Here is a 23,353-nt window from a genome sequence, read left to right on the forward strand (position 1 = left end):
CTCTAAATTTCCATTTTTAGAGGATTTTTATTTGTTTTACATTCTTGTCCTTTCACCTTTATTACATTAATATTTCAATATATTTTAAATGAGTTCGGAATTACATTTTTATTTAGAAATGACCTGTGATTTTTATGATTTTCTTTCATTTATACTTAATGCAAAAAGAAAAAAAAAACACCATAAAATGTATTCTGCCCCAAGTCAAGTATTTTTAATAACTGCTATGACGTGCCATAACCAAACCGGGGCGTCGTACCACGGGTCTGTTGGAATATCTGATTTGCAACCAGAAGTAGCTGAGGCGGAGAAGAAGAATCGTTCCCTGCCGGTGTTATTTGGCTGTTGCACATGGCTGAAGGCGCCGCGTGAGGAGCTGTCTCCAAGCATCACAGTGAAGTAGGTGAAACATCAGCCTGAGGTTCCAGACACACCGAGTTCCCGCTCCTCGCTGGCCGCACAGCGGGCCAGGAGGCTGGGACACGGCCATGACAGCTTTCTGTTTGACCTGGGATAACAGAGTGCCAGTTAGCTCGGCTCTTGCTAGCGACACCACAGCTAACAAGTTTTAGGAATACTAAAGGCCAGAAGGTGAAAAGAAAACAGAAAAAAATAGTTTGAAAACAAAACAAAATTAATCAAACTCGCTGCTGTCAAGTAATTAAACATTTGCTATATTTATGAGGTCCTCCATGGTGCTAAATTGCAAAACTCTGATACGAACAACGTTTAGTCATTTAAATTGCTTCAGGAAGCGCTGAACATGATTAAATATTCACTATTTAATTTGACACTACTTTTTAAACTTGCTGTGTTCTGTCCTTAGGCCTGTCGCGATAAACGATAAATCAATTAATCGCACGATAAATTAAACCTATCGACCTCATTTTTTAATTATCGGCTTTATCGTCTCTTCCTGCCTTTTTTTCTTTCTATTGATGACACTGAATGAAAAAAAGGCTAAAAAAAACTCTCCACTGACCCTCCCTTTTCTAATCTAATGTCCAGCGCACACTACACGAGTTGTCGGCCGATTGTCGGCCCATTTTCAAAACCTGAGGGACACATTAGCCGACAGAAATCCCAGGTATAACGGTTCGATCGGGTTCGTCGTGCCATGTGGTGTCCAGCCATATGGGCACAAAATAATTTCTACAAGTCCAGTTAACTAATTTTAAAATAAGGCATTAATCAATGCTTTACTAGAATCTACCTGTGATGCATGTGGCTACAGTCAGCGTAAAGTCCTGACTTAATGAAAATCATTGTAACCTATTTATGTCACGTTAACGAAGAACAGCTGAAAACTTACCGGGTTCATCAACTGCGGTAACAATTTGGCTCCAACTCCTTCCCTTGTCATTTCTATACTCTTTGCACAAAATGTTGAATAAACATTAATGTTCTTTCCACATATCATCTCCAATGTTTGCTGGAGCCGTTTCAGCTGTTTGAGATTCCCCTCCGTAATTTCCCCTCAGAAAGCACGGAGGAGAATCCGCGCTTTCTGATTGGCTACCTGTCACATTCAACAGGCTGCGTTAAACTCCCAGTCGGGGAAATCCCCCGATTTAGATCCGAGCGGTCACGACGATCTAAATCACACTACAGGATGATCGGTTTCGAAATCACCAGCGACAATCTTGGAACGCCCAACGTTCTTAGATTGTCATAAGGGGAAAATAGGGGCAAAAAATCGTGTAGTGTGAACTATTGCAATAGGTAGTCGGATGTTTCCATCTTCTCTATTTAAATCTAGTGATTACTGAAGGGCAATATAGTATTCAGACTTCATAATCTGCACTCTTTTGGTTGAATGCAGTATTTATTTCTACTTTGACTTTATGTTGTTTAGTTTTTATTCAATTACATTTTTTGTGAAGACTGAGAATCCATTTTATTTTTGTTTTTGGTGGTTTTTTCAGTTCCAGTGTTATGTGTTCTTTTGAAAATAAAGTGTATCTATCTATGGCAGGGAATTGCATGCATTATTATGTCATTTCCATTAAATCAGTGTCAAAAGGTTTTGAAACAATATTATCGTTTATTGCAATACTTTTTTGGACAATTAATCACTCAGCAAAATTTGTTATCGTGACAGGCCTAGCTGTCCTTATATAAAGGTTTAGATATTCATGTCAGATACGTGCAGGAAACACTTTTTAATGGGTAAATATAAAGCACAGTAATAACACCAGAGGGGTGATAACATAACTGAGAGGTTTTTATGTTGATTTTTGTAATCATTTCCAAATGAATTTCTAAACTCGTCAGTCTGTGTGTAGTCCAATTCTTACAGACTACCTTTTGCTGCTGAGGTCTTTAAATTTGAATATTTATTCTTGGTATATGTTGGTATTTTGTTCTGCATATGTTGTAGGTTGAGGTACAACAATCAGTTTTTTCAGGGCCAATCCTCATTTATCCATTCCCTATTCTTTATCTGAGCTTTACTAATTCAAACAAAGTGTATCGATGTGCATTCTGTTGGTTGATGTTCTAGTTCATACACCAAAAACTGGGAATTCTTTATTCATATATGTTCACTGTCTGCCCTTTTGATCACTGTTCAGAGCCAAAATTATGGAATATTGGGAAATTCGGATTTTTTGATTAACTGATAATTGCATCTGTTGTTGCAGGGAACTCTTTCTGATTCTAGTTTTCTTCTAGACATTAGTTAGATGGCTGTCGTAATAACCAAGAGAAAAGCCTTGCAGCATGTTTCTTAATATAACGCTCCTCTTTGCTGTCTGTGAACCGCAGCTGTGATGGCCAAGCTTCAGGGCTTTGAGTTCTGGAGGAAGACCCTGAGGGAGGCGCGCTTCGTGGTGGCGCCCATGGTGGACCAGAGCGAGCTGGCCTGGCGCTTGCTGAGCAGGAGACATGGTGCTCAGCTCTGCTACACTCCAATGCTACACGCTCAGGTATTTGTCCGGGATGCCAACTACAGGAAGGAAAACCTTTACAACGAAGTCTGTGAGGAGGACAGACCTCTGATTACCCAGGTGAGAGTTCACACAGGGTACGAGATGATGACTAGAAACTAAAGCTGGGCAGGTGAGGGGGATGAGGCAACTTTATCTATATTGCACCTTTCAAAGGCAACTCAAAGTTCTTATACATAGAAGATAGAATTAACATACATTAAGAAAAAACACATCAACCAGATTAAAATAGAAAAGGCTTAAAAATAAAGTAAAAAAAACAATAGACTAAGAGTACAGGAAACTGCAAATAAAAAAAATTAACCTTATTTTTAAAGAGCTCAGGATGGGAGCACTGCTACAGTCAACAGGAAGCTTATTGAAGATTTTTGGTTTTTAAAACCTGAAAGCTGCTCCAGCATGTTTGGTTTGACTGTTGATTTGGTGATGGATTCTTTAGAAATGTGGAAACCACGTTAGTTATTTTTTCAGGCCTATGAATAAATAAATTTGACTTATTATTCAAAGTTTTTGCAAATATTACATAAATATAGTTTTCCATTATTTAGTATCGCATATTAATTAAAATCTTACTTTCACTTTGATCAAACAAAGGTGAAAACTTCCTTGTTTTCACCTTTATCACTACAGGAAATAAATGTTATATTGAAATTATAAAAACAGGAAACATCGAGCACATATATAAATAAATATACAATATTTCTAACCCAAATAATGTTATTGATGTTGCCTTTCTCAAAGGGTTTATACTTTTTACATTTATTAAGTTATATATATATATATATATCAGTGACATGCGGTCAGGGGAGGCAGGTGAGGCAGAGCCTCACCTGTCATCATGGAAAAATAATATATAATAAAATCATTTATAAAGATAATTTCACCCTGTGAAAATATTTTTCATTTAATTTAACCAAATCTGATGATTTTTTCTTCAAAATCGCTGAATTTTCGCATTTTCCCATTCAAATGGTGAGAAGCGAAGCCGGTGAGGCAGCAGCGAGCTGAGCCTCACCTGGGATTGCGCAACCTCTCGCTAACTGCACTGGCTGCTATTCTATGAGAGCATGCTCTTCCTGTCTGTACGTCGCCAATGAAATGGCTAAAAAAACATTTAATGTATGAACAGATTTTCCATAATTTAGCTTATGTATTTAATGTACTGTGTTTTTATTGTCACCAACTGTGTATGTAACGTGTTTTGTGTGCTGAGGAGCGATCAGAAACGGCAGAGAACAGATTCGAGGTGAGGCAGGCAGTTCTCGTGCCTCATCGCTGGGGGCGCTCATGATCCCAGATATTGTGACTGCACAACTGCAGAGTAAGAGACAGTAACAGCGATCTAGCCATACAGTAGCTGCGCTGATACAGAGACGTGGTTTTGAGTTGTACTTTAACAGTTTCTCCCTTTGCTGTTAAGCACAGCACGGAATTAATATCTACATGTCTAAGTTTGATTGAGATCACGAAATTATTCTGCAGCGGCGGCGCGGCTAAGCATCACATGTTAAAGAATAGTCTTCTTGCCCTCCAGCATTGTACGCATGCGCAAAATTTCCTTATGTAAACAATGACATGCAGGGGGTCTAGATTTGTAAATCTGTTTATAATTAAGTCGGTGCCTCACCAGCTGTGAACCTCACCGCACCTCACTGATATATATATATATATGTATGTATGTATATATATAAATAAATATATACATACATACATATATATATATAGCTGGGTCAGGGAAGGAGTGCAGTGATCAGAGGCATAACATATTAGATTTGTTTGTTTAAACGATCAAACTTTTTGTTCAGCAGAGACTTTTAGGACATCTTGTATAGTTCCTATTTTATTTCACATACATTAATTTACTAACTGAGCCATTTAAAGTCCTAAAATCATGTGGAGAGACAGAACCATACTGCTCCCTGCTGATGTTTCTCTTGCAATATTTTTGTTTTTATCATGTAGTTGATGATAAAGGCTTCGTGTCTGAGCTCTTCTACTGAATCGTTGTTTAGGTTTTAACTGAATAAAGTACAACTGAGATTAAAATTATTTTATGCATTTCAGTTAAACGTTCAGGTTTTAAAATGTTGAAATAACAATTTTTCTTGATAATATAGTTTCACTACTCCACTTTCACCAAAATAATCAGACTATAGTGAGAAATCAACTTATGAGCATACATCTATATCGGTTAGCTCATTTTAAACTGATTAAAATGATCATCGCAGCTGCCAGGTAACAGTTTTTAACTTTTTTTAAAATAAGAAATTATTTTAAAAAATTCTCCCCAAAATTTCACGTCTATAGCTGGAAGTGTGTGAGAGAATAACGGGTTTCTCCCATAAACTAAGACAACAAACTCCATCATGCTGTAATCGTCTCACACACCTGGAGAAAAACACACTGCAGCAGTTAGAAACTCTCTTAGACAGGAAGTAGTTCTGATCAATCACATCCAGTCATCAAAAGGTGCACAATAAAGATTTTAATATAAAATCTTATATAATGTCAACATGTACAAAGATCAATCACTTTATCATGTTCATATAAAAGCTATAAATTGTCAACACTGCAAATAAACCTTGAATGATAAATATGAACAGATTTGTGTGTGAGAATCTCCAGTGTTTGTTCAGAATGAGCATCATAGCTGCACATTACTTAGAAACACAGTGTGTCTCATGTAAGTGTTGGAGTGAAATTTATGTACTGTTATTTTGTTCCCCAGTTTTGTGCCAACGACCCGGAGGTGTTCCTCCAGGCTGCTGTCCTGGCCCAGGACTACTGCGACGCCATTGATCTCAATCTGGGTTGTCCACAGATGATAGCTAAGAGAGGTACATGTTCTCTAATCTGAACGTAGGATGACTATCTAGAGTAGAGCTAATACAAAGGACCAAAACTAATGTTACGTTATTATTTTAAGGACACTATGGAGTTTTTCTGCAAGATGAATGGGAGCTGTTGGAGAGGATGGGTGAGTTTTTACTCATTTTGTCATATTTTGTGAGTAGCTTTCAACAAATAACATTTTCTATGCTTCTCATGTTAACATGCAGCTTTAATTGTATGATTAAACCAGTGTTTAAATCTTCTTTATTTAAATAGGTAGATTCTTATAACTGCTGCTTTCTCCTTACATCGACAGTCAGCTTAGCCAATGAAAAGCTCTTGGTACCGGTCACTTGTAAGATCAGAGTCTTCAAGGAGATCGAGAAAACAGTGCGCTACGCTCAGATGCTGGAGAAAGCTGGATGTCAAGTAGGATCTGTATCCATCACCTGTTGAGCTTTGATTTAGAAAAAAATTCTTTATAACTGTAGTGAAGTCTGAGATGTTTGGTAAATGTCCCAGTTGCTGACAGTACATGGCAGAACCAAAGATCAGAAGGGAGCCATGACGGGGATCGCTAGTTGGGAGCACATTCAGGCAGTCAGGTGAGCTGCAGTCCTTTTTCTCTGGTGTCTATATAAAATGTAATAAGACATTTTTCTGGCTTGGATTTTCTTTTGCAGAAAAGCAGTAAATATTCCAGTATTTGCGAATGGGAATATCCATCATCTGAGTGATGTGGAACGCTGCATTCAGGAGACAGGAGTGCAGGGGGTCATGAGTGCAGGTTAGTTCTCCTTTAACTCTCTGTCCTGTGAGGTTCAGCGATAAAGTGCTGTGTATCTGAAATATTGCATTCCTTAGATCTGCCTTTGTGTTATCCGTAGAAGGGAACCTCCATAACCCGGCCCTGTTTGAGGGCCACAGCCCCCCAGTGTGGGAAATGGCAGAGGAATATCTGGAGGTGGTGAAGCAGCACCCTCCATGCTCACTGTCCTACATACGGGCTCACCTCTTCAAGCTGTGGCATCACACGTAGGGCTTCATTCATTCTTACTGGACGGATGAGGTCTTTAAACTCTTTATCCTTTATAGTGGAAACATAAAGTCCTACTGATTAGGTTGAGCTGTTGAAACTGTAGTCACATGGAGCTAAATTGTGTGTGCGCGCGTGTGTGTGTTTGTTTGTTTGTTTGTTTGTTTGTTTGTTTGTTTGTTTAGGCTGCAGATCCACCAGGACCTCAGGGAGGAGCTGGCCAAGGTGAAGACCCTGGAAGGGTTAGCTCATGTTAGCGCACAGCTGAAGCAGCGCTGCCAGGTACAGCATCTTAGGGGAGGAGGCCAAGAAAGTTAACCTTTGACCTTCACAAAAGCCACCCTAATCTGGTGGTAAAAAATTGGCACCAATATTTCTTAGCAAATCAATTTAGCTTTTTTTCCACCAGGAAGCTTATTGAAGCTTCCTGGTCTGCATTTTGATGCAAGTCTGCATCAAAATGCAGACTTGCAGTTGTAATTGTAATATTTGGAGTTCCACTTCTCAGTGAGCTCTGCTTTGTGCTGCTTTATTACCTAAAACACCAAGAAGCATGTGGAGGTTTGTGGTTGTAGCAACATGAAACATAAAGAAGTTAAATGTGTTCAAATACTAAAAGCCACAATGTGATGCTTCTGCCCTGATTCTTCCCGTCCTGGCTAACATTCACATCAGGAGATTTAGAGATAGTCAGAGCAAATGGCATCATCAACAAATGCTAATGTGACTTGTGAGGACCATCTGACGCTGATTCTGCAAACCAGAGCGGATGGCGTGTATGTCATCATACACACTTTTCATTTTTTGTTTCCTATTAATTGTTAAAACCCGATGGCTGTGTGACGGGTTCTATTATGACTTGGTCAAACATAAAAGACTGGCCAAGGCCGGAGATCACTTTAGTGAGAGATAATCTTCAGAGAGAGTAATCTTCAGGTGAACAAATCAGAGAGGTGCAGAACATGTACAAAGGACGTCCAAGGCAAGTTAAAAACAGACAAACAGCAGTACCTTAAATGCAAGAGTCCATCACCTTCAGTGTGACTTCTCAGGAGTATCACCACAGACTGACTCAAAGTGGTACAGAGCCCTGCTTTTAAAGCCACAGGCTCCGCCCACAGCAAAAAACAAGCAAGCAAAAACAACGAAACAATTACTTCAAACTCAAGTAAACTCTTAAAGTAAACAAAGTAATAATAAATACCAAGAAAAAAAAGAAAAAAAATATATATATAAATAGATAAACTTGTGATCAAAAATATAATACTCAATTTAATAGAAAACACTCCGTACGTTCCGATGACATCACTATGTCATCGGAACATAGTGACTCTCTCCTGGCGCACCACAGTCCGGAAACAATCCTGCTTGAAAACTGAACCGGGAAAATGTTTGGAGCTGAAAATAACAGGCTAGGATGGATATGTTAACTGAAGCAGGAACACCCACAATGAACCGCGTCAGTTTAAGCTGCAAATAAAGTAAGTTAGCGATTGTCTATGTTGGTGTGTGTGCGGGCGTGCTGACATGGACTCATAATTAAGTCCCGGCTCGTGATGGTTCCTCCGTCACAGGTTGGTTACAGCTTGTGTTGTTTTCTGCATAATTATAACGTAACTGATTATAACGTAATTATAACGTAACTTATTGCTTGTTGCAATAAGCAATTAATTGCATGATAAAATTGAAATTAACTCAATAATCATTCTGATTATTAATATTTTTGAAGGGCAATTTTGTGCAGAGACTTGATAATCCATGTTATTTATGGTTTGGGTTATGTGTGGTTTTTAATTTCATTTGATTGATTTTCCTTGGTGGTCGTGCTTTATTTTGCATTTTTAAAATATCGTCCAGTTCCAGAGTAAAGGATTCTTTACAAAACTACACTTTATTGGTCTTTGAGAAGACAAACTTTTGCCGTTATCAGTATATTATCTAAAAATGTTCTCAAAACAACAATATTATCATTTATCGCAGTAATTGGAAAATTGTATTGTGACAGACCTATTTCTTTATTTGAAATGATTCTGGTACTTAGCTCTTTGGTTCTCCTCGTCTCAATGTAGGAGGAGATTTCTGGTGGGGATGAGAAAGACGGGGGTCTGCCGCTGCCTCACTGGATCTGCCAACCATACGTCAGACCACCGTGAGTCACTTCCTCTGTTTCTACTGCTGCCAGCATGTTAGCGGCCTGAATGACTGCAGATGTACACTCAGTAAAGTAACCAAACAACAAACGGATTTATCATAGGCACATTTCTTTTCCACTGTTCTGCTTTAAACGACCAACATCCACCAGGCCCAAGCCGGCGGTGACCAACGGCAGCTGCCAGGAGGCTGAGGTGAAGAGCACCATGTGTCAGAAAAGAGCTCTGGAGGACTCAGACAGAGCAGCTGAAGGCCTGTCCAAAAACAAACTGAAGAAAAGATCCCGCAACCCCAACAAAAACTTCTGTCCTGAGCTGAAACGTGAGTCTACCTCAGTTACAGATTTGTCTTTAAACCACAACCAACAGAACAAGAAATCTGAAATGGTTTTGCTTCTCCCCACTTGCAGCCAAATACCTCAAATGTGAACAATGTGGCAACCCAAAGGTAAGCGGATGAGTCAAACTGAAGGCCTTGCTGCGGCCCGCTGGACGTTAACAGAACCTTTAAGTTAATAGTTGTACGCTTAATCTTTCTTTATCAATTAAATCCAAAGAGATTTTATCTGCATGCTGCTAAATTACATCTAGGTGAAAATATGTTCAATATGATTTAATTTTAAAAAATAAGAAACAGATATTTAGTAATATTTGAACATTTTTATAACTTTTTTGGTAAATTCCACCACAATCACAATCAGTCTTTTGAGGACATTAGTGATCTTGATATGGCCAAAAAGGAAATGAGTTTGACAGCCGTAGTGTTGGTGTTTTATATCTGATCCACACGTCCGCTTTCACAAACATAAATCGTCTTTTCTAAAGTTCCCCGTTTCTCCAAAGTCACATAAAATGACTGTTTGCATAAAGGATGTCATTTTTTATAAAGTTTTGTGTTTTTTTTTAGGTTTTTTTTTTATTCTCTCCTTCCATTAACAAAGATTTTAGGAAGCTTAGTCATTCCTGTCATGTTTTGTTCTGCAGGGAAATAAATGTGTGTTCAGTTTGTGTCGAGGCTGCTGTAAGAAGAAGGCTTTCAAAGAGGTGGCAGATTGTCCAAGTGAGTATAATGATAACTGAATGTTCTGTTGCTAATATATCACTGGGTTTATAAACTCTCAGTCAAGAACAACATGATTTCATCAAATTTTCTCACACAATTCATCTTTCCAATCATTCCCTTGTTGGACTATTTTTAAATCATCGTAATTCCAACATATTTGTGAAGAAAATGACTAAACAACTGAACATAGTAAATATTGAAGCTAAATAAAGTGCTGTAATGCAGTCAGTGACCCGTGAATCATCTGTGTTTAACCGTTTCATTGTTCGGCCATTTTTCCGCATGTTCTTTGTTTTAACTGCACATTCACTTATATTGATACCTATAGAAAAATGTTAGAAATGTAAGGTTATTCTGTTGATTTTTTTTTCTTGAATATGTTTTTCTATACTTGACTTTAGAAATCAGTTTTCATCATAATATTTCCTTAACACTCTGATGCGTAAGTTTGTCCTTTTTGACCCTGAGGTCATCTTTTTGCAATATCTTAGTAATGAAAAGTTTTCATCACTTCATATTCCAGGTATTCCTCATCAAACATGTTACTGATATCATGCAATTCAAATTTTTAATTTACCTTTTACACATTTTAAGAAATAACGTGTTTTATATTACTACCCCATTCTTCCAAAAGTGGGTCCAAAAGGACCCGCATTCATTTCCTATGAAATTTAATGGGAATCTTTGTTTCTTACCAACTGTGACTGTCAGGAAAACATTTTTTTTTTGTGAACCAAACACACAGAGTCCTAAATGTCACCCCTGAATAATAATATTTTACACAACAAGAACCTTTTACGTATTATCTTTATTTTTACGTCACAAATGTGTGTGCATGTGTGTGTGTCAATCATAAGTACTGTGACAGCGTTATTGTCACAAATTAACCTATCAGCCTTCTTTGAAGTTGGCTAATACTAGTTGTCTAACCAAGCTAGCTAACATTACTGCCCTTACTTTATTGTGCATGTGTGTTATTTGTGTGTGTGTGTGTGTGTGTGTGTCTGTGTGTGTCTGACACCCTAGATAAGAAAATCGAGAGTGAGTTGAATGACATGCAAAACCTGTTTATCAATGTGTTCAATGTTCTGCCTTTTATCATCTCGATAAATAAAAAATTCATGGCTAAATAAATAAATGCATAAAAGAATAGAGTGCCTTCTCCGGGTCGGGGAGGATGTCCTGCCCCAAGTGGAGCAGGAGATCGACAGGCGGATTGATGCAGCGTCTGTAGTGAAGCAGGCGCTGAACCAGTCTGTCGTAGTGAAGAGAGAGCTAATTCAAAAAGCGAAGCTCTTGATTTACCAGTTTAAGTTCCTGCCCTCATCTATGATCATGAGCTTTGGGTCATGTCCGAAAGAACGAGGTCACTGATACAAGCGGCCGAAATTAGTTTTATTTCTTTAGAGTGTCTGGGCTCTCCCTTAGAGAGAGAAGCTCAGTCATCCGGGAGGGACTCAGTAGAACCGCTGCTCCTTTACATCGAGAGGAGCCAGTTCAGGTGACTAGGGAAACATGTTAGGATGCCTCCTGGTCGCCTCCCTGGTGATGTGTTCTGGGCACGTCCCACTAGGAGGAGGCCCCGGGGAAGACCCAGGACACGCTGGAACTATGTTTCTCAGCTGGCCAGAGAACACCTTGGGATTTCCCCAGAGGAGCTGGAACAAGTGACTGAGGAGAGGGAAGTCTGGGCCTCCTTACTTAGGCTGCGACCTCCACGACCCGACGCCGGATAAACGGAAGAGGCCCTGGATGGATGAATGGATGGATTTATGAATGAATGGATGGATTTATGGATAAAAAACGCACATACATACGCACACTCGCATGCATAACACACAGCACAATAGAATACAGACAGTAATGTTAGCTAGCTTGGTTAGCTAGCTAGTTTAAAGAAACGTGCTCTTTCTATTCCCCCATCTCCCTCCCGCTGTCCACACACACCTACATACACATAATGGACGCTGACATAGTTCCAACATTGCTTTTGTAAAATTGCTGTTGTCATTTTGTTTTAAAAATGTTCTACAAATCGTCACAAATGTTCAACAATTTCTTCTACAAATGCTTAAAAAAGTGAAAAATCAAAATATTTCAAACATGAAATAATTCTTGTGTGAAATAAAACACAGCAGAAAGTATCATACTAAACATTATTTTGAATCAAAATGACAAAAATAGCATAAAAACACATCGATTTAAACACAGGTCCAAATAGACCCACTGATGGAAGACTGTATAGTCAATATGTCATGCATCAGAGGGTTAAGTTTGTTTTTCAGAAAAACAAACTTAAATGCTTACTTTTTCAGTGTTAAAGTTCTGATCATCACTGAAACGTAATAAGGAAATCTAAACTATCCGTCTAGAACAGACCTTTTGTTTCCTTTATCATCTTGGTTCAAATTCAGGCATCTGTTTATACGACACCGTCAAAAATTTGGAAATCATTTCTTATCATTGAACGAGAGAACAAAAAAATAGCCTGTAACAAATTATAAATAAGCTGCAAGTCAAGAGACACATGAATGAAAGTTGTAGAAAATAGTTTAATGAGCAAAGTTAATGAGTCTCACAGCTTCATGACTTCAGACTGACACAATAACAGACGTGGCTGATGGAAACAGATTATTAAATTGTTTGCTCTCCAAATAAAGTTGGACTTTCCCAAGCAACCAAGTTCAGACAATCCAGTATGGCTGCCAGGCTTTTTAAAGTGAGTGATAGTTACAGAAATAAACAGTTTTAGTAATCACACATTACTGTAGACTGTTTGCAAATACTTTGTGTTGGAATGCATTAAATGGAGAGAAATCCATTATCATCGTATGCTTTAGTTCTGACTGGGATCGCCAAGGTAACCACTAGGTTCAGTCAGAGCCAAAACAGAACCCAAACAGTTTGGGTCTGTTTTGTCTGTCTGTGATAAATATGATGTAAAATCAACTTTGTTCAGCAACCTTGTTATGTCATTCCCTCATCAAAAACATACCTGGAGTGCTGCATTGATTCTTTCAATCATAAAGAATCCTTGAATCTCTCAGCTCCTCTAGACTAGTGGCAGCAGCAATTAGCAAACACCTGATGGAGCTGCACATCTGCTGAGCTCATCATTTGAACTACTTCCTGTGAAATACTGGTAAAAGTGTTAAAAGCTTAATGGAAGAACTTTGTTGTGATGACTTCCTGAAAGCAAAATGTCAGAGCAGGAGCTTCTTAAAGAGACAAAGACCCAATTTCAAGGTGTTAAATTCCAAAGTCAATTTTTTTTTATAAGTTGTGTTTGATATATACAGTATTTCATAACTGAAGGTAACATAATTACTTGATAGTGCTATAAAATTTCTCTGTCACTGTAAGACACATAACTCCGTCCCTTTAAGGATCCCTGCTGTCTGATTTCCAGGTCATGGGCTGAGATTCAAAACCAAAGCAGAGAAACAGAAAGCCGAGGAAGACCAGCAGAAGGAGTGTGAGCGGACAGAGGGCTCAGTGACGGAGCCGGACAGAAACAAGCAGAATCCTCAGGTGGCAGCAGCTTCCTGCAGGGAGCTGACGGAGCAGACGGAGGCCTAGCTGCTGCCCCCATTTGGACAGGCTGCCTGTCCAAATGGAGGTGTGCTGCAGGGTTCTGGGGCAGGATGGTTTTATTCTGGTCCATAAAACATTTTCAGGTACATAACATCATATTATTAACCTTGTTGGTTTCATCTGAAATGTTGAACCTTTCATTTGGTGGAAAATATGGACAATAAAAGCTCCTGTGATGAACTGCTGGACTTTGGGCTTACCACAAACTTTTTCTATGGAATTAAAGATGGTTGGCTCAGAAACACGTTTTCTCATCTGAATCGTGTGTGTTTATGAAAGGAGAATGTATTTTATCTGTCAAATTTTACTGAGTTCAGTCACAGTTAGCTTTTGAAATATATTGATCATGTTTCTCTACACAAAACAGCTTAAATGCAATGTAATTTAAGGCAGCAGTCATAGCCACTTTGTTAGCAGCGGATGCACCACTAATCTCCAAGAGATCTTAGAATAAAGAAGGCAGAAGATACTTCCTGTGCAAAGCAGCAAGAAAAGTAAATCTGTTACACAATCTGGTGTGTAGTATAGTCTTAGCATACAATCCTATTTTTGACTATATGCAAATGTCTGTTGATTTAATATATTTGCATATTTTTTTTGTGTTTTATGCAGTGTGTTAAGTTATTTTTAATGTTCAACAGAGTAATAGAAGAAATATTCAGGGTCATCTCAGACTGTCCTAAATAACTCATGAATTTCTAGAGTTCAGCTGCAGCATCTTTGGCTACAATTTTTCCATTTTACATGTATGCAAACCTTATAAATGATCGAGATTGTTAAAAGTTTAAAGATTCTTAATAGTGATGCTCCACCTACTGACTCTTGTCACCATGGTGACACTTTACCAGCTGGAAGGCGAGCGCTGCTGGCTGATGGAGAAGAAAAGCTGCTTCTCTCAGCTCACACACTGTCCACAAGGTGTGTTGGGATTTTATTTATGTCTGTGTACAATTTATTCTGACGACTTATCAATTTTAACTGATAAAGTACCCAGACCTACTTACATGGCATGTGGCATGGGTAATCATAATTTACATATTGTGTTTTTTTTGTTTTTGCTTTTTATATATATATATATAATTTTTATTGATTATCCTATTCATGTAGCAAAACAAATCCCCACACTGGATTAATAAAGTGTGTGTTTGTCCAGTATAAATGGTAACTGACACAAGAATTATACCTCTTTACATAAAACATATGTGAATCTGTGAGGTTTTCTAATTATTGTAACGTTGCTGTAATATACTGACAACAGAGCTGCTCTACTTTTGCCTAGTCAACAATAATGTAAAGTCAAACCACCAGATTCCCGAACCAGAGACTCCACTTGTACTTTCTGAAGTGGGTGACAAAAATAATTTTATTCATGACATTCTCATTTTGTTAGATGTACCTGTATGCTTTTTGACTTACTTTACCTTGTTCCCCAGAACTCTGGTACAATACGTGTAGGGTTAAATGGGCCTTACAAATACATCAACAATCACAATTCTGTCCAGCCTGCCATTATTTCTGTTGTTGCCTCACATTTTTCTACCACACTTTTTCTAAATAGTTGTAAAAGCATCTTTGTAGACAGACTCTTTTTTTTTATTATTTCTTTGACAATACCTTGTGAAGAGTGTCAGTGACTTTCTGCAAAGCCACTGTCATATCAGTAGACTTGCATTACATTAATTTCACTTTTTGAATAGAAATACTAAAGCTATTTCTTATTAATTTACTGAGATGCATCTCTGGGTGAGGAAGAGTGAATAAACTGGAAGGCTTCATTGGAATTAGGAGACGAGCTGATGAGATTCTTCAGGTCATCTTTTTTTGGCGTCTTTGAATTAAATACCAAATTAGATGTAGGAGTTGATGTACATCAGATATTTTGACTTGCTTCTTGGAATATTAGCCAAAAAAAGTGAATGTCTTGATGAAGTCCATATAACTGGAGACTTGAGTGTAGATTCCAAAACTGTCTGGGGTACGACAATCATCCGGACTGTTAAAGCTCATGATTCCCACCTGCACAAAGCCTCTGGCTGTTCGGCACATGAGCGGGCTGCCATGGTCTCCTGGTGGATGCTGAAAAATGACACACTGTGATGATGTTAGTTTGTGTGCTTCTGAGTCGCACACTGGCTGACACTGAAACGTGAAAGTAATGCAGTTGGGGGAGAAAAGAAAAAGCTGGCATACTTTTAGCAGATGGTTTTATGTTTTCACAACGAACCAGTTTGACTTAATCTGTAATATTTGTGGATGTTCTCCACATAACCTCATTCGCTGCATTTTAGATCAGACTGACATTCTGCATGTTAGCTTTTATATAAATGCTGAAACTCACATTGCAGGAATCTTTTCCTCCAGCAGGACCGCCTGCACACAGCATGTTATCACTCAGGTCTGGAAACGCAGCTTTACATCTAGTCTGAGACACAATTCGAACCTTCATCTCCTGTAGAGTCATTGATTTCTCCCCCCAGGCTACATGGGCACAGAGAGAGGTCCAGGTGAGGAAACAGATCTCTGAATATGCACCTACATATAAATACATATATGTATATGTATATATATGTAGGTATATATACATATATGCATATATGTACATATATACATAAATGTATATATGTACATATACATATATATGCACCTACGTACCCTGTGACACCTATAATGTCTGTTACAGGGTTGGGTATTTAACGTACTGCTTATCATTTATTGCGATAAATTTCATGGATTTGTTTAGATTTATCTAAGAATTCCAATTTATTGTTGTTACGATAAATTCCAACTGGTTATGTATGAAACCCTCTAAAACTGTCCATGTTGTCAGGATTATTAGTTTTACTAGTTTTTCTACTGTTTGCGTAACTAAAACCTCCATAAATATTAATTCGTTTGAAAATATCATTAAATGAAGTTACTTTCTGCAGTCTACTGATATAAATAACTCTTCATTTTGTGACTGTAGAAGTGTATTACAAAAGGTTTGATTTTCAGGAGCCATGCTGTGATGGCCATAAAGGTTGGCTAAAAAAGAATAAATCTTATTGTCACTTTTATTGCCATCACAATATTACCATAAAATATTGTAATAACACATAAAGTTCACCCTTAGTGTGTGTGTGTGTGCGTGTGTGTGAAAAACGTACCGTTGTTTTTTCTCCACCAGCCTGCAATCCAACACTCGGAGGAAGAATCAAAGGTGTCATCCTCTCTGGGTAAGATCACTGGAGCAACGTTCTCAGAGAAATCTAATGGTGTTTTTAACCTTATCAGTGAGATGTCATTGACGAAGCCATTGCCAGTAACCCTAAACTCAGGTTTACGATAAACAATGTCTACATCCATGTAACGTTTAGATGGCTTGTCCAGCTCATATGTGCCGACCCACACTCCTGTTCGATCCCACCTGGTCCACAGTTCACTGAAACACCAAAAACAGACAAAGGAGATCAAATTACCACCTCTTTTTATCTCCTGTAAATCCAACTCTCAAACTATTCATCTCAAGAATCTGTTCACTCTCCTTTACTGCCTTTATCTGTCTTGATAAAACAAGGCAACCACATCTCCCTCATTTATAGATATGTTTAATATTTTTACAATAAGCTCATACTTTCATAGTATTTGATATCAGTTTTCTACCCAATCAACCCAATTAAGAGACTGGAATGTATTTTTGTTAAAACCTCTGATTAACTTCATATAAAGCATATCAACACTTCAGACATTTACACTAGCAGTTGTATAATTGTGGAAGATTATCAGAAAATGAAGAGTTCTGTATTCAGACTTACTCATCCCAGCAGCGCCCAGCAGTCATGACCCACTTCTTATTGAGAATTGAACCACTGCAGTGCCACTTTCTCATCCCACTGTCTGTGGTGATGTCAAGGTAGACCAAACCAGGCCACCTTCCCTTTGGGGCGTCCCCCCCACCAATGACTCCAGCTCCCATCAAAACTAAAATAAATAAAGGAGAAATACACAGTAGTGTTTATCTTACTTACTTATCGTGAGGCTAAAATATCTAGTTTATCATTTTGGTGTAAATATTGTGAATTCCATTTTAATTCACCGTCGTGCACTCAAATGATAATAAAGTTATCTACGTTACACAAGAAGCATGGACAGTCAGGATATCTCTTTCACCACGCATTTTGTTCTATGTAAAATGATCTTGTGTCTCACCTGCAGAGCACTGGAGCAGAACCAGCAGAGCGAGCAGTTTACCCAAAGCCATGGCTGAGATGCAGCTCCGTGTCTGCAGGAGTTTCATACACAGCCGAAGATGAGAAACTCTTATCAGATCCATCACCCAACCCCTCCATGCATAGGCAGAGCGTCATGATGCATTTGTGGTAGTGTCTGCCTAACACAAATGCAGAGTTGTAGGCAGATTTTGAAATATTTAATAAAAAAAATTATAAAATGCAAACTTACAAAAATACAAAAAACTAAATCCAAAGTTGAATAAAAATAAACCATAACAAAAGTCAGGCTGGTTACATGACGAGAACTGTGGGAAATGACGAGGCACAGAAGAATAAAAGAAGTTGAAGTTGACTGCTGAACAAAAGACCAGGGCAGATTAGTTAACTGACTGAGAGGGTCAGTTAGCTAATCTGACTCTGATCAGTCTGCAAGAGGCAGGCTGATCAGAGAGAGAGAGAGAGAGGAAGTGGTACAGGTGGTGAGGGAGAATAGACAGGGGAACAGGAAATAAATCTAACACTAAAGATCAACTAGACTAAAGAAAGATAATAAAATTAGAGTAACAAAGAATAACTAGAAACACTAAGAAGAACTGACCTAAAGAAAAACGGGAACAAGACGGATCTAATCAGAATAAGATCATAAAATAATAATGAAACCAGATTCAAAGTACCAAAACAAACTCAGCAACCAGGGATCCTAACACACAGGAGCAACGTTTATATGCACTTTGAAGGAGATTTAAAATATCTCACTTTGTGTGGATAAAAATCTGAAGGAATTCAGAAAAATACAATCTTTTAATTGTAAATTATAAGCAATAGGTTTTTTTTCTAAATAGTTTAAATGTTTATATTTGTACACAACATAGTCCTTGTAAACATTGGAGTGTGTGTGTGTGTGTGTGGCTTTGTATTTGATACATTATAGGGGCCATTTTCTAAATAAATATTACATTGTGGAGTCCGACTGCCCAAAGATTGCTATGTATTTAATTATGTTCTAATTTAACACATTAAATCAGAACTGAGTTTAATGTGTTAAATGTTAATATTAGCCTAAGTCGAGGCTGTCCACCTAAACTTCAGCTGAACAAGCAGAGCTTTGATCAGAGATGCAGCCAAGAGGCTCATTGTTACTCTGGACCAGATGATCCACAGCTCAGAGGGGGAACCTGTCCACAGGCCAACTGTTAGTCATCACTGCACAATTCTGGTCTGTATGGAAGAGTTACAAGGACGAAGCCATTGTTGAAAAAACCCATAAGAAGTCCTGTTTGCAGTTTGCCAGAAGCCATGTTGGACACAGCAAACGTGGGAGAAGGAGCTCTGGTCAGATCAGAACAAAATTAAACTTTTTAACCAAAATGCAAAACATTCATCACTCTGAACACACCATTCCCACCTTTAAACATGGTGGTGGCAGCATCATGCTCTTGGGTGCTTCTCTTCAGCAAGATCAGGGAAGTCTGAAAAAGACTGAAAAAGAGTGGGACGGAGCTTCAGCTTCCATCAGGACAAACACCCTGAATATAAACCAGGCTACAATAGAATGGTTTTAAACAAACCACACTCATGTGTTAGAATGGCCCAGTCAAAGTCCAGACTTGAACCCAGAATCTGTGGCAAAACCAGAGTGGACAGATGGATTTCAGTCAGCTGCAGTTCCAGCTGGAGTAAATCTGAGCTGCAAGCTGCCAATATTTGAAGCAGTTTTTGTAAGCAGTAACTGAAAACTGCACCAAAACGAAAACCTAAAGTGTCTATTGCAACGAATGAAATGATAGTTGTTCAAGCACTAATAAGTAGCATAATTGTACAGTAGTTTGATTAGGGAAGTCTTTATTTTTCATTTTTAAGCTTTTTTTTTTTTTTCATTGAGCTACAGACAACATTAGTTTATGAAATAAACAAACAGACACCAAACGTGATGCTTCAAAGCTTTAATGCAATGTGATTAAATGTTTGACAGAGAGAGAGAGAGAGCAGTAAGGGTTGACTGGATAAGGAGACGAGCTGAGAAAGGCAGCAACTCTGCTGGTTAGGGAAGCCTTCGACTTCCTCTGGCTTCTGGGAACATTAGTCAGAAGCGAATTCTTCGTCAAGTTGCTTCATGCGATCTTTGATGTAGCCCATAAAGCTGGAGACTTGTGTGTAGATGCTAGGAACCCCTGCGACCTCACAACCTCTCGGACTCCCATAACTCATGATTCCCACCTGCACAAAGCCTCTGGCTGTGCGGCACATGAGCGGGTCGCCATAGTCACCCTGTGGAGAAGCAGATTTAGCTTAAAGTTAGGTTTTATTCCCTGAGCCTTCTAATACAATCAAATTGCACAATGCTCTGAAACTATGTGATAATAAATTGTAGTTATTGTATATAAGCACACATGTTGAGGGGGAGCTAAGACACAACTGATCAGGTTTGCCTGGTTTTATTTGGGTGTTAGAGACGAGTCCGAGTTCCTGGATGAACCCAGTGCATTGAAAAGAAGGAATGAAATGCTGAGCGAGTCTGACTGGGTACAAGTAACAAGAACACATGAACAGATTTCTGGCAGGACAATGTTTTAATTCAGCTATGTCCTGAAAACTCACCACACCTTGGTTTTTTGTCATTAATTGTTAAAATGTAAGTGATACTAATAAAAACAAATTTGAATAGTTTCTGCCATTTTTCTTACAAAGCATTAGAAAATCTAATTAAATATGAGATTAAGTTAGGACTGCTGGTATCATGATCAGTGCTTGTTTGGGCTTTTAGGGGTTTCTTCCAGGCCATGCATTTGTTTATTTTTATATTCTGCTTGGATTTCGCTTCTTTACTTTATTCTTGCATCTGGTTCTTAGTTTATTCTTACTTTAAATTATGCTAAGCATTCATCCTTTTGGTTGTTTTATTTATCTCCTTTTCAGTTGACTGCATTCATGTGACTTTGTCTGAGTGTGTGTGTGTGTGTGTGTGTGTGTGTGTGTGTGTGTGTGTGTGTGTGTTTTGTCTTGTGTCTCAACAGAGTGTCATCAAATTAAGAAGGCCTTGGCATAATTTGTTCTAACTTCATGTGAATTAAAGTTTTTGCTCTCATACACAAACGTTTCCACAGATATTGAAATAGAACATCATCTCAGTTCACATAGATGCTGAAACTCACCTCACAGGGGTTCTTTATCCCTTTGGGGTCGCCTGCACACAACATCGAATCAGTCATGGTCGGATATGCAGCTTTACAATCTGCCTGAGGCAAGATGGAAATCTGCACCTCTTGAACAGCTTTTGTTTGTGGCAGAGCAACTGGGTGGAAACACAAAGAGTCATGAAGGCTTCATGTCAAGGATGAGCGTTTACTCAAGTAGCTTTTAATGTCGAAAAATTCTTCATCATAAGAAGGTTCAAAAAAGTATTTCTAATGGCAAATTTTTGAAAACATTACTTATGTAGATTTTACAGTGCAAACAATTGGAAAATAAAATCACCTTTGCCAATATTACCCCAGCCTGCAATCCAACACTCGGAGGAAGAATCAAAGGTGTCATCCTCTCTGGGTAAGATCACTGGAGCAACGTTCTTAGAGAATTTTAAAGGGTGTTTTAACCTTATCAGTGCAATGTCATTGACGAAGCCATTGCCAGCATCTCCGAACTCAGGTGGACGATCAACAATGTCTACATTCATGTAACGTTCAGATGGCATGCCCAGCTCATATGTGCCGACCCACACTCCTGTTCGATCCCACCTGGTCCTCAGTTCACTGAAACACACAAAAACAGACAAAGGCAATCAAATTACCACCTCTTTTTATCTCCTGTAAATCCAACTCTCAAACACTTAATGCACTATTCAGCTGAAGGATCTGTTGACTCTCCTTTACTGCCTTTATCTGTCTTGATAAAACGAGACGATTAGATCTCTCTTACTTTGGCTGCCAGGACATTGAGAAAAATCAAATCTACACATTTTGAATTGCATAACTCATGTTACATAAAACACCAAAGTAGATGATGCTGCTGCTTGTGCACACACCACGATTACATATACCTTATCAGTTGTAAGGTAAATATGTTTCACTTAATTACATCAATAAATTAAAATACATTTAAGGTATCTCCATAATAGCTAATGTAGAAATAATACCAACCAAACATCTGTTTGCTGTTTATATGTAATTAATATCCATTGACCCTCCCACAGTCTTAGCGCGGGAGGGTTAGACATGACGGTCAGACAGCAGGAAGAGGGGTCAGGCATGTCCCTTCAGACCGTCAGTTTCCAAAACCACACACAAAAAAATATCTAGTAAAAGGCACAAAGCCAGACCCTCAAAAACACATGGGGTCCCTGTCTCTTAAGACTATGGGTGAGTTAAAAATGTTATTTAAATTTTAAGTATTCATTTATGGATATTTTGAATCATTCTTAATAGCCTTGTCCTGTCAGTCTTTCATTTCATTTTATTTATTGAAACTATGACAATGCATATTAACATACATGTCAACGATTGATTATTGTTGTACATGTCAACAATCAATCAATACTAATTTTCTTAGTATCAGTTTTCTACCCATTCTAATCAACTACATTAACTGATGGAAATGTATTTTGTTAAAGCCTCTGATTAACTCCATATAAAGCATATTAACGGTTCAGACATTTACACTAGCAGCTGTATAATTGTGGAAGATTATTAGAAAATACTCAATAATTCCATCCAGACTTACTCATCCCAGCAGCGCCCAGCAGTCATGACCCACTTCTGATTGAGAATTGAACCACTGCAGTGCCACTTTCTCATCCCACTGTCTGTGGTGATGTCAAGGTAGACCAAACCAGGCCACCTTCCCTTTGGGGCGTCCCCCCCACCAATGATGGAGCTCTTCACTGCAGCTCCCATCAAAGCTAAAAGAAAGAAATAAAGGAGAAATACACAGTAGTGTCACCTCAGAATAAAGAATTCAACATTTTGGTGTAGGCAAAAAATTGGTGTGCACCTAATGACACAACACAAGAAACAACATTAAGGTGGCCACCAACATCCTGAAAAACTGACTAAATAATGAAAAGATATTTATAATATCAACCTCACAATAAGTTTGTGAGGCTGTCAACATGTTGGGAATGAAGTAACCCTTAAAATGAATGATCTTGTGTCTCACCTGCAGAGCACTGGAGCAGAACCAGCAGAGCGAGCAGTTTACCCACAGCCATGACTGAGATGCAGCTCTGTGGAGCCGAGAGACTGCAGGAGTTTTATACACACAGCCGATTATAAGAAACTCTTATCAGATCCATCATCCAGCCCCTCCAGGCATCGGCAGAGGAGAAACGTTTATATGCACTTTGATGCAGATTTAAAAGATCTCCTCACTTTGTGTAGACAAAAATCTGAAGTAATTCGGAAAAACATAATATTTTATTTATATTTCTTTGAATTTAATACTGGAGCTTTTTCTTTTCTTTTTGTTTTTTTGCATAAATTATGTTTACCTAACACCGTAACACAAAACTACTCATATCCTTTGGC

The 23,353-nt window shown here is 38.4% G+C and overlaps 3 protein-coding genes across 3 annotated transcripts; 1 reads left to right on the top strand and 2 right to left on the bottom strand.

The window, feature by feature from the left end:
• The first annotated feature begins 276 nt into the window (after window positions 1-276).
• dus1l (dihydrouridine synthase 1-like (S. cerevisiae)) lies at window positions 277-13,865 on the top strand. Its single transcript, XM_008415075.3, has 14 exons — window positions 277-399; window positions 2,767-3,008; window positions 5,677-5,785; window positions 5,875-5,925; window positions 6,097-6,209; window positions 6,303-6,385; window positions 6,464-6,567; window positions 6,668-6,815; window positions 7,002-7,098; window positions 8,886-8,965; window positions 9,119-9,288; window positions 9,377-9,414; window positions 9,951-10,026; window positions 13,439-13,865. Exons 2-14 carry the CDS (start codon window positions 2,772-2,774, stop codon window positions 13,606-13,608), a joined length of 1,476 nt encoding a protein of 491 aa, XP_008413297.1. The 5' UTR covers window positions 277-399; window positions 2,767-2,771; the 3' UTR covers window positions 13,609-13,865.
• Window positions 13,866-14,795: 930 nt separating this feature from the next.
• LOC108165629 (tryptase-2-like) lies at window positions 14,796-17,894 on the bottom strand. The gene is made up of 5 exons (XM_081609566.1): window positions 17,812-17,894; window positions 17,418-17,583; window positions 16,770-17,044; window positions 15,962-16,101; window positions 14,796-15,714 (listed from the first exon to the last, which is right to left on the bottom strand). The coding sequence occupies exons 1-5, from the start codon at window positions 17,861-17,863 to the stop codon at window positions 15,523-15,525; spliced, it is 825 nt and encodes a 274-aa protein (XP_081465692.1). The 5' UTR covers window positions 17,864-17,894; the 3' UTR covers window positions 14,796-15,522.
• Window positions 17,895-19,762: 1,868 nt separating this feature from the next.
• LOC103468185 (serine protease 1-like) lies at window positions 19,763-23,100 on the bottom strand. Its single transcript, XM_008415074.3, has 5 exons — window positions 22,986-23,100; window positions 22,551-22,728; window positions 21,309-21,583; window positions 20,987-21,126; window positions 19,763-20,102 (listed from the first exon to the last, which is right to left on the bottom strand). Exons 1-5 carry the CDS (start codon window positions 23,035-23,037, stop codon window positions 19,914-19,916), a joined length of 834 nt encoding a protein of 277 aa, XP_008413296.1. The 5' UTR covers window positions 23,038-23,100; the 3' UTR covers window positions 19,763-19,913.
• Between the last annotated feature and the right edge of the window lie 253 nt (window positions 23,101-23,353).

The sequence above is a fragment of the Poecilia reticulata genome, chromosome 8 (assembly GCF_904066995.2).
Source record: "Poecilia reticulata chromosome 8, P_reticulata-male-v2, whole genome shotgun sequence".
Classification (NCBI taxonomy): domain Eukaryota; kingdom Metazoa; phylum Chordata; class Actinopteri; order Cyprinodontiformes; family Poeciliidae; genus Poecilia; species Poecilia reticulata.